This window comes from Medicago truncatula, chromosome 4, assembly GCF_003473485.1.
Source record: "Medicago truncatula cultivar Jemalong A17 chromosome 4, MtrunA17r5.0-ANR, whole genome shotgun sequence".
Taxonomy (NCBI): domain Eukaryota; kingdom Viridiplantae; phylum Streptophyta; class Magnoliopsida; order Fabales; family Fabaceae; genus Medicago; species Medicago truncatula.
Window position 1 is genome coordinate 51,276,714 of NC_053045.1, and position 12,425 is coordinate 51,289,138.

Below are 12,425 nucleotides of genomic sequence, written 5' to 3' on the forward strand. Positions count from 1 at the left end.
TTTTAAATATCTTAAACAATAAATTCTTATGAAAATTTATATATTCAATATAATACAATCCAATGAAAGTTGAAGTTATAATAACACTCTACACCAACCTCACCCCACTCACCCCAACTGATAACCCCCTATGAAACATGTATGCCAAATAAAAATGTTTAGAATAATTATATTTGAACAACTTTTTTTTACAATTTTTGGGATAACCTTGTTGTGCTCTCTTTTTATTGGTTAAAAACAATAGAGAGAGAAAAAGAAAGAGAGAGAATAAGAAGATAATGCAAATATCATTTCCCAAATATAGTTGTACAAAAGTTGTACAAAAATGGTTGTACAAATATCATTTCCCAAATGTTTATTAGCCACAAAAGCTAGAAATTATACTAAAACTCTAACACAACAAAACCTCATCCACAAATACAACCAAAAGGATGTATCCCTAAGATTACCAAATATATTAAACATTTTTCCAAAAAGCCAAATTGTGATCCCACCACCTCTTTTACTTATTCTTAAGGGTTGCAACTGCCAAAAGAGGAGTCTTTCTATGCATGGTTAAACCAAATGTTTCAGACATGTCCAAGGTTTCCAATCCAGGTAATTCCCAATTAAATTGATGTACAAGGTTGGCTAACACAAGTTCATTGGCAACCATAGCATAAACTATCCCAGGACAACCCCTTCTCCCTGCTCCAAATGGAATCAAATGGAAATCATTCCCTTTAATATCTATTGAACTATTCAAGAATCTCTCAGGTTTGAACTCTTCAGGTTGATCCCAATATGCGGGATCTCTTGCAATGGCCCAAGCATTGATAATTACTCGTGTGCCAGCTTTGATGTGGTAACCCTTTACGGTGATATCTTGTCTATTTTCTCTTGGAACTAGTAGGGGGATTGGAGGATGTAACCGTAATGTTTCTTTAACCACTGCTTGTAAGTATTTCATGTTACCCAAATCATCTTCAGTTATGTGTGTTCTATTGCCAGCTACACTCCTTACTTCTTCTTGCAATTTCTTCATGATATTTGGATGTCTTAAGAGTTCTGTCATTGACCACTCTAGCAAGGTGGATATAGTGTCAGTACCTGCAGAAAACATGTCCTGAAGATAAACAAATTGATGGTCAATACAAGTAGCATAATCAAACTGTACTTTTAAATCATTATACAATTTAAAACAATACAACCAATGATGAAATGTTTTAAAAATGGGACAGGTGAGACCTTCGGGTCATGATCATTAAGCAACAAAAAATGTAAAAATTGAAAATTGGTTGAACGAACCAACTATGGTTCGTTCAATTTGGTTAAATAACTTAAATCAAACGAACCATCTAACTATTTGGTCTCTAATGCATCTAGTTCAACTGACATATTCGAATTGATTTTTAAAACATTGCATGTAGCATTTTACTCCATGGAGAATCAGTTAAGTGTCTCAATATCATGAGTTGAGGTGTTTTTTTCATAAAATTGTCTTTACTTTTTTTAAAAAAATAAGTGTCTCAAAAATCATGATTTGGGTTACCCTACAAAAAAAAAAAAATCTGAATACCCCTCCTCCTCTCAAAAAAACAAAAATGGGTTTCTAAAATTCTTTTTTTCTTTTTTATGTGTTTGTATCTTAAATTCCGTTTTCTTTAATCCCCTTTTTCAATTGAAAATAAATGTATATCTTTCGGTCACAAAAGAAAAGTCAAACTTTCAGCACAAATAGCGACCGTTAACTTTAAATTCTTGAATCTTAATCTATTCTTTCTTAACGTCTTTCTTTTTTTTCTATTCATTCCAAGGGAAAAATTCAAAAATCACTTAGCCAAAATCACGGAACTATTTATATGTTGTTGAATAGAAATAAGGAATATCGATCTTGGATAATTTTCTCATCATTTAATTGTTTTCAAATAAGACCATTCAACAATGTTAAATATCACAATGGGATAAAAAAAAATGCTAAAATTCCAATTAATAATAATAATTCATTAGGCCCGTCTATGTAGGCATGGCAATGGGGCGTGGTGGGGACGGGTTTTACCTTCCCCATCCTCATACCCTAATCTCGTATCTTTACCCGTTACCCTACCCATACTCAACAGGGATGAGAAATTGAACCTCATATCCGTCCCCGACGGGTTCGGGGATCCCATCTCCATCCCCGTACCCGCGGTGAATTATTTTTTAATAAAAAAAGTTTTTTTTTTCCAACCCCAATAGCAATTTTAAAAAACAGTATGTTCCCTTTAACATTTCCTTAACATAATGATTTGATTGCTCCTTTAAAAATCAAAGCAATTTTTATAACATAGGGATTATTAAACCAAATAACATAACATGATCTTGGGTTGTGTTTCTATTTATATAAAAATGGGTAAAAAAATAATTTTTTACATTTGAGACAGGTATGGGTATGGGTTCAGTGGGCACATATAACCCCGTTACCCGTCCCATACCCGTGTTTTGAAATCGGGAAAAACCCAAACTCATACTCAAACCCAGTCAAAGCGGAGAAAACCCGTCAAACCGGGGTGAATTTGGGCGGGTACCCATGAAAACGGGTATTGTTGCCATGTCTACGTCTATGTTCAACATCCGTCAAGATCCTCTTCATTTCTTCAATTTAAAGAGATAAAGACACACAAAGTGCTAGACCAAAAAAAAAAAAAAAGACACACAAAGTTTTGAAAAAAAAAAAAAGATAATTAATAATGCTGGAATCCACGTCCTATTTTATCTTTTTAAAAATGATATCCTCCATTTATTTCTATAAATAAAGTGGATCCTTATTCGTGCAACACACATGGATGATACCAAATAAGGTAAGTATTAGGCTAGCAGCATCACTCAAAATGATAAGAGTTTGAGTTAATAATCGCCAATAAGAATAAAGATAATAACAATAAAATAATCCACTATGATACAACTAGTGTTTAATTTCTATCATATAGTTTCGATGTAAAGTTATTTTTTATTTTTTATTTTTTGTTTTCGTACCTGTTTCTGATCCATTAAAGGTGGACGGCTAATTCAACTCGTGCGTAAAGGCATACGCACTGGCCAAACATTATATTTTCACATGCATCAAACTATATTTTATCACAAGCCATATTTTTGAAATTAAATTAATAGCTCACAGTACTAATATCTATTATATTATTTTTCAAAATGTATCAATAAAATTTTACAAAAAAGAATATAAAAAAAAAAATATATATATATATATATATATATATATTGAAATATATAACTGGATATAAGTATAAAACATTTTTACACTGAAGTTAAATTAATATCTCACAGTACTGTTTCGTTATATTATTCTTCAAAATATATCGTTTAATGTCTATATAGTGAAATATACCAAATACATATATATATATATATATATATATATATATATATATATATATATATATATATATATATATTGAAATATGATTACCTATATGCATGTATGAAGTAATAAAACATTTGTATGCATGTCTTAAGCTCCACAAAATATAAAGATTTTAGTTTTACACTTACCAATAACAGGGCCTTAATGACTGTTTTGTCAATAGGAAAACCTAGGGATTCTGTCCTTTGGATCCAAAGCAAAACATCAACAAAGTCACCTCCTTGGTCTTCAGTGTCTAAACAAACTTGCTCATCACTAGCTCCTTTCCGACGATTGATATGATCTTCAACTACATCCTCCAAAAGATCATCAAACTGTTTAGCAACTTTTTTTGCTCTTGCATAAAATCCAGAAACATTGGTCATCCAATCAAGCCAAGGAACATAGTCACCAACAACAAAAGTACCAAGTAACTCAGTAAAATCCAATAATAACTTTTTAAATCCCTTCCCACTTTCACCACTATACTTTCTCCCCAAAGCAACCCTACAAACTATATCATTGATAGTTGTGGAGAGTAAATCACTTATATTCACGGGTAAAGATGTGGAACAACAATGGTTTATTTTCTCCATCATTAAACCAATTTCTTCCTCTCTCACAGTGCTAAGAGATTGAACTCTTTTAGCACTGAGAAGATGTAAAACTGAAATGCTTCTTATCTGTCTCCAATATTCTCCATATGGAGCTGTTGAAACATCTTTGCAATCATATAAAAGTATATCGTAAAGTTTAGTTTGAGGTCTGTTTGCAAAAACACGATCATGAGTTTTCATTATCTCACTTGCTCCTTCAGGTGATGAGATTACAAGAACTGGTACACTCCCAAGATGGAGTTGCATTAAAGGGCCATATTCTTTAGCTAGAGATTGAAGTGTGCGGTGAGGAAATAGACCAAGTTGATGGAGATTTCCTATTATAGGAAATTTGGGAGGAGAAGGTGGCGAGTTTTTGGTTTTTGTAGAATTGAAATACCATTTTATTAGCAGAAAAAGGATGAGAAAGATTGAAGAGATTATGAGTAGCATTTTGTGTCCTCTTAGTTTTTCTTTCAAATTGTAGTAAAGGCATGCATTGCATTATATAGTCAAAAGAGCATAGGGAAATTTGGACATGTTGACAATTTTTTTTGCTTCTAAGATCTTATGAATCGGCTTGGGTCACGCATGCATTTTTTTTAGATAGAATTAGTATAAGGATACAACAATCAAAAGACAACAATAGTGTCCGATTGCAACTAAGAAACCAATCACAAACGTACATGTGCAGTCAATGGACAATGTCTTTGCTTTATGATTAAAAATATATGATTAAAATATTCTTTGAAAAGTTCATTCCATTAAGTTGGAAATTAATCTTGATTTAAAATTATCTATAGATGTCACGAATCTAAGAAAGAAAAAAGTAGATCACTTGTTACATTTCGTGGGGCGGCCCAAAAGTAATAGTTTATTTTATTTTATTTGACTATTCTTTACTCAAGTTTATCTTATTTTATATTTATAGGTTATACAACCGATAATCTTATCAAGGGAGATTTTTTTTTTTTTTTTAAGGAATCTTATTAAGGGAGATGTTAACTTTAAATGATGAGTCTTATACAAATTTGTGTATTTGATGCATTAAAAATTAAAGTATTTTCTGAGTTTTTAAAAAAAATTAAAGTATTTAATTTTTTTAATAAATATTTTTTTAGTTTAGAATCCTTAAAAAGTATTGGATTAATATCACTTCTGGTCCCTGTAATATTAGCAAATTCCGATTTTAGTCCCTGTAAAAAAAAAAATTTAAATTCTGTCCCTGTAATTTCAGATTCCTCCACTTTTAGTCCCTCGTTTAATCCTGTCAGCAAAATCTGCACATGTGACACGCTGACTGTGTAATTTTTTTACTTTTATCATTAAATTTATTTCCTAGTGGCTTTTATTTTGATTTACATTTACTTAATTAGTTAAAAACAAATTTTAGAATTGAAATAAAATAACTTAAATTAAAATAAAAAACTACAATTCATTTATTCATGTTCATCCTTCCCATGTTCTTCATATTCATCTTTCCCTTTCCTGCCTAATTCTTCTTCTCCAGCTTGACCCCCAAAAATCACGACATCATCATCACCTTCCTTTCCCCCATTAACTTTCTTCTTGAACCTTCATCTTCTTTCTCCAAATCAAATCTGACCCAATACATCTCAAATCGAAATCCATTTTTTATTTTTCATTCTTGGTCCTTTTTATCAACAAAACACAATTGAATTTCTGGGTTTATAAAAATCTCATCTTTCAATTTCGAATTTATGGGTTTCTTAAAATTTGAATCACACACTTAAACAAACATAAACATGAATAGGAGTGTTGTTTAGAGAGAGAGAGAGAGAAAGCTTTGTTTTAAAAGAGGGAAAGGATGAAGAAGAAGAATCTGAGTTGAATCATCCACAATTTATATGTTTGGTTTTGTAAACAGTTACAAGCGGCAAAAATCACTGCTTCAAGTGTGCCTTCTTCACCATCAACAATAATGGTGATGAATTTGGTGGTGGTGTTTGACGATAATGGTGGTGAAATAGGTGGGATGATGATTATGGGGATGAAGAGCTTTCTTATTTCTTGTTAAAAGTTTGTGAATATTTGAATTTGTGAATTTCTTATTGAAGCTTGTGTTGTTGTTGTTTATGAAATTTTGTGAATCTGTTTTTTTTTTTTTATATAAACATGAAGCTTGCTGCACATTTTTGTTCTTGTTACTTGGGTTTGTGATGAATAGGAAGAAGAAGAAGAAGAAAAACGATGAAAGAAGAAGCTGGAAAACAAGGGCATTTGATTTTTGTGGTTTTTTAATTGTAATTTTAATTAGTTTTTTATTTAATTTTTAAATAAAAAACAACTTAAGCTATGTGGCATATGATTCCTTTAAAAAAAATTAAAAACTAAAATAATTACACAGTCAATTGGACACGTCAGCAGATTCTGCTGACAAGTTTAAGTGAGGGACCAAAAGTGGAAGAATCACAAATGATAGGGATGGAATCTAAACTTTTTTTTTACAGGGACTAAAACCAGAATTCGCTAATATTACAGAGACCAAAAGTGGTATTAACCCAAAAGTATTTTAGGAGATTCGTTAATAATACCCTTTTATTAAATATTATTGTATTGTTTCGATAATTTTTTTTTTTGTCAAATGGCCTATAATTCTCTCAAGTATGTAAATCCCTCACCTTTAAAACCTCATCACTCCTTGGTCCTTCTTTTTTAATATTTTGTGAACTCTCTCTTCAATGTGTGGTGGAAATTTCACCAGATGGATTCTTACGCATGTGAGAGAATCTACTCACGTCTAATAGTAAGTTGATACTCTAGGTTAGAAATCTGTTTGAGGAAATGCTATGAAGATTTTGACCATCGATTTCCAAATTATCAATGATTAAGATTTTTTTTTCTTCAGAACTCAATAATTAAGATTTTAACCATTGATAATATGTGAAGATTAATGATCAAGATCTCTAGGTAGTTTTCTAAAAAGAAAAACAATTGAGAGAATCTATTTTCGGTTTAGTAGCAAATATCATACACTTTGAGTGTGGAAAATCACAAATTCAAATATGCACTCCAACACATCAAATATATTTGCACCTATCAACGATGTTAGATTGAAGGAGCTCCGGTTGATTCTACTCTATTTACACACCCTACACACTAACTATTTGTGCTAGACTTCATCCATCGGTCAACCAATCCTTATTGGAAGGATGTAAGGTTGCAATTGTTAAAATATTTTCAATAATCTAAGCATATAGCTTACACTAATTTTTTTTCATATTTAAATGTATTTTTATAAAATAGAATATTTAAAATATGTTTTGTATCATGAAAAGTTCATTTTTTAAAAATGTTTTGTTAAATATCACAATGGAGTTTATTCTAATTGTTATATTAATTTGTTAATTCGTTAAACTCACTACTATAATTAGAGATGGAAATGTGAGATCCCTCTCTAATTCCATAGAAAATTTTGCAACGAGAAGATTAATGAGATATTTCATTTTTTATGTCACTAATTTCCTCCATTGACACCTAATTATTTAAAATCATTTATATTAAATAGACTTCTAAGTAGACTAGCATGTTATATATACCAAACTTTTTTTAGCAAAAAAATGTTATACCAAACTTTTTAAAAGATCAAACTTAGGTATAAAAATAAGAAAAAAAACAAATCAGGTCTAGACATTAAACCTTTCAAGTTTCAACAACAACAAAAAATCATTGGTCACTTTTACAAAGCCTAGCTGGACATATTAACTTATTGTCACTTATAGTGATCTTTAACTAGCTAGTAGAGACTCGAATCTCTACTGTGTATTAAAAAAAGACTCGAAATATCTTGATGCTCAAGTCAACTCTTTTAGAAGGAAAAAAACCTTGCATGAATCAATTTTATATTTAGTAGTGTGCACAGCACCGCGGACACTGCATGAATTCGAGCTTGTTAAACGTCATCATGCACAAAAACTACTAACTTGTCCTCAAATATAAAAACTTATGTATGGATTAAACTATACAGGGATTAATAAAATTTATTGTAATATATGTTTGCTGACAATTGATATTGTTTTCAAATTTACCATTCAAAAGAAGATAATAATTTGTTTATATTTTTTATAAGGGTGCATAGTTTATATTTCTTTTATCATAGTATTTATTTCAAGTTGAATAAAAAGATATAAAATAATTAGAGATATCTTGATAAATCAATATTAATGTAGTTGAAAATTTTGGAAAGAACCTATAAAAAGGATTAGAAAAAAAAAAACTTAAATCCCATATTTAGTGAGGTAGACAGTGAATGTTAAATGCTTTATGGTACGAATAATTTCATGTACGAAAACTGGCAAATGCGCAAATCATGTATGCTGGAAGAATTTTAAAGGAATAAAAAACTGATCTAGTAGGCTAGAATACAAATTATGGGTAGCGTTTATACTCACGACGTTTATACTCGGGGTAGTAATGACTTATATTCTCATAATTGTTTGAGAACGTTGAACCTAGTCATACAAGAGGAATTATCGATTTCTCGGCAAGCGATACAAGCAAATAATATTATATCATTTTGGATAAAAAGACGAACTTAATCAAGGATATCTAACTTGTGTTTGACTCAAGATCAAAGGAACCGAAAAGAATTATATATATATATATATATATATATATATATATATATATATATATATATATATATTAAATAAGTATAATTCAAATGGCATTAATAAAAAAATTCTCAGATCAGAAACTTCTGTAAATACCAAACAAATAATGGAGGTTCATCTCTGAATACTAATTTTAAGTGTTTAGTTACTCATTGTAATTGAATATATCATAGAGAGAAAAGATAAGTAAACATACACCGTAAAAAAGTGGAAATGGGGTTGGGAAACATCTTTTTTTGTTTCTCTGGTCACACTCCTTAGCCTTTGCACCGTCAAGTATTTTGAATGAACATTGGCTCAAAACACACGCTAAATAGGCAAAAATCCGCACCTAGCATGCACATGGCACACATACCAAAGAGCTTTTCTTGTTATGTAGCTTGCAGGACACGCAGGACGCATGAACCAAAAGCAACATCCCATGGTTTCTTCGTTCTTCGTTAGTTTTTCATCCTTGATATGATTTTGGGGCTTGAGATATAATTTTTCCAAGTTGTTTTGTCTTCAAATTTTAATTGTGCTCGATCCTCTAGCTTCTACAACTTTCATGAGATGTCTTGATTTTTCATTTACATGATTTATACAGCAAAAAAAAAAAACCTCAAAACATGTATATATGAATTAAATTAAACTACTAAACCACACTCTCATCGACACAAGTTGTATTAGAGAAGAGAGAAAAAAACAATGTCTGCAACATTATAGGAAGCAAGAAAATAAAAAGGAAAACTAAAATTAGGCAATGCCCGAACACAACAATGGGCTAACCTTTTATTTTTTATTTTTTGAGGGGACAATGGACTAACCATTAAAAAGAAAGAAGTTTAACATCATCTAAAGTGTCGAGCATGCTTTCTGATTATAAGTTCAAACATTCCTTTTCTTGTAGATAATCCAGGTCCAAGCGCACCAAATCAAATTCATCATCGAGGGTTTGGCTTTTGTGCGTAGTACTAACTAAAGTATCAAACTGCATTAAGTGATCAGATAAATTAGCTTGATGAACCTAAACATATTTATTATATAATTTACATTTTATTCTTTATATGTTCATTTTCATCAAAGAATGTTCAACATTTTATCAAAGTTTACTATAATAACGTATATATGCGATTTTTGATAGGAGCATATATGATCGTTGTGCATGATCAATGCAAACTCAAAGAACTTTTATAATTTAGGCTAAATTGTATTTTTGGTCCTTAACTATTAAGGTAGTATCGCTTTGGTCCCTTAATTAAAATTTTATTTATTTTGGTCCCTTAACTTATCTTTGTTACACATTTTGGTCCTTTCCGTTAGTTTTAATTCAAAAACGTTAGGTTTTCTTCATCTTCTTCTCCTCTTTTTCATCTTCATATCATCTCCATCAACCTTCAACAACAAGAATTCCAGAAAAATTTCAGAAGAAAATGAAGGAAACCTAACGTTTTTCAATTAAAATTAACGGAAAGGACCAAAATGTGTAATAGAGAGAAGTTAAAGGACCAAAATAAATCAAATTTTAATTAAGGGACCAAAGCGATACTACCTAAATAGTTAGGAGACTAAAAATGCAATTTAGCCTATAATTTATATCATTGTGTACCAGTACATAATTTTTTTTTAAATAAAATAAAAGACAAATATTTGTCTTTGATAAAAAATTTTGGATAAAAAATTCTATATCTATACTATATAGAAAGAAAATCACCCTTTTCAGCACTTTTGGGTTGAATTTTTCTTTTCAAAAATACCCTCAATTTTCAATACAAATAACACATGTAACAAATAGATAAGAATAAATTTAAATATTAAAACAAAAGTAACAAACACGATATGAATATATAAATATATATATATATATATATATATATATATTCCTTTTTTTGTTGTTGTTAATGTCATTAAAAAAAGAATTGAGATTATATTTTTTTTTGTTATATTGTATTATTTCGATGTCTTTGAAATATATAATCATGGTTAGTTTGAGTTTTTATAACTTGAAAGCAACAAACATTTATATTTTTTTTGGTTTTAATTAAAATCGAAATTTCATAAAAACAACACCGTTCCTAATTTTTAAACGTTAAAGCAATAAAAAGAACTGAAAGACGGGCACGGTTTCGCTAGTCCAAAATTAAAAGCACATAAACTTGCAACGGACATAGTGCAAAATTACAAATATTTATTCTCAAATCAGTTACTTATAGATTAGATCGTTTTTATCCTTTTTTTTTTATATAAAAAAATAAAATGATATTCATTCAAATTGATAGAGTACAACATTTAAAATTGTTAACATAAATAATGAATCTATGAAGAAACTCACAACATTTAAGTTAACAACATACAATGAAAAAATTGTTAAAAACATAAAAAATGAATTTGTGAACAAACTCACAACATTCAAATTAAAAGCATACAATGAAAAAATTGCTAAAAATGTAAAAGAATGAATATGTGAAAAGCTCACAACATTAAAGTTAATAGCATAAAGTGACAAAATACCTATAAATAATGTGATAAAATTAAAGTGACCGAAATATTTATGCCCCCAGATCTATAACATTGATGCTTAAATTACTAGTGTATTTACCCGGCGTTGTCCGAGTTAGACATATTCAAGAAGATAAAAAAATTATATGTATGATATCGCAAATAAAATTTATCACAGATTGGTATAGGATGAATATCTTAATAAATACACACAAATATAATAAAATATATCATATTATAAATACTCGTAAATTTATAGATGCATATACAGATAAAATTAATTGGATTTAGTAAAAATATTAACACATATAGAATAAAATCAACTTTTATGAATTTGTAACAGAAATAACAGAAATTCATTTTTTTGTTTTGTTTTTGTTTGACCTATTAGGGGGTAAATCAAAAAAAAAATATTCTACAGGGGGTAAATCAAAATAAAAAATTTACAGGTGGAAAACCAGAAATGACCTATATTACAGAGAGTGAAGACCTATTAACCCTAAAATATTTAATAGATAAGATCAAAAGTTTGTTGAGATATTTATGCCAATTCAAATATTGGTTTTAAAAAATAGAAAAATAATAAAAATATTGCGAATAAATATGAAAGTGACACGTGACATAAAAAACATTACTTTATATATATATATATACACTATTGATTGATTGATTGATGATTTATAGTTGAAGGGTATATATCGTATGTAATTTGTTGAGATATTACTGTTATATAAAATATTAGGAATTCAATAAAAAGGTCAAGTAAACTATTTAATAGATAAGATCAAAAGTTTGTTGAGATATTTATGCCAATTCAAATATTGGTTTTAAAAAATAGATAAATAATAAAAATATTGCAAATAAACGTGAAAGTGACATGTGTCATAAAAAATCTTACTTTATATATATATATATATAATATTGATTTATTGAATAGTCAATCTTTCAACAAAAACTAAATAGACATCGCAACAAGAGGAGAAATCAAATAATGTTGTCCAAGACGACGAGTACGACGATCAATACTTTTTTTTCCCTTTTTTTTGTTTTTTTGAAGGAAATACTCTTTTATTTATTTTTTTCATTGAAGTTTGATACCTTCCCTTATTTGAAGATAACGAATGCAAGATGAACGGATACGATTGAATCAATAATCGGATATCCATTATTCCATTCCAGCTCCGCCAAACCTAACTAAACCATAGTTAAAAGCCTGGCCCACATCAAACTCTAGTTTAAATTTGACAGCACAATCCACTCAACTAAGATCTTCCTTCAATCCACCACGTGGACGGCTAGATTTCATTTCAACCGTTTCCACGGTTCGTTATTATCATAACC

The 12,425-nt window shown here is 29.4% G+C and overlaps 1 protein-coding gene across 1 annotated transcript; it reads right to left on the reverse strand.

Moving 5' to 3' along the window:
• Positions 1-268: 268 nt before the first annotated feature.
• LOC25493693 (cytochrome P450 736A117) lies at positions 269-4,456 on the reverse strand. Its single transcript, XM_013602270.3, has 2 exons — positions 3,526-4,456; positions 269-1,105 (listed from the first exon to the last, which is right to left on the reverse strand). Exons 1-2 carry the CDS (start codon positions 4,423-4,425, stop codon positions 503-505), a joined length of 1,503 nt encoding a protein of 500 aa, XP_013457724.1. The 5' UTR covers positions 4,426-4,456; the 3' UTR covers positions 269-502.
• Positions 4,457-12,425: the final 7,969 nt, after the last annotated feature.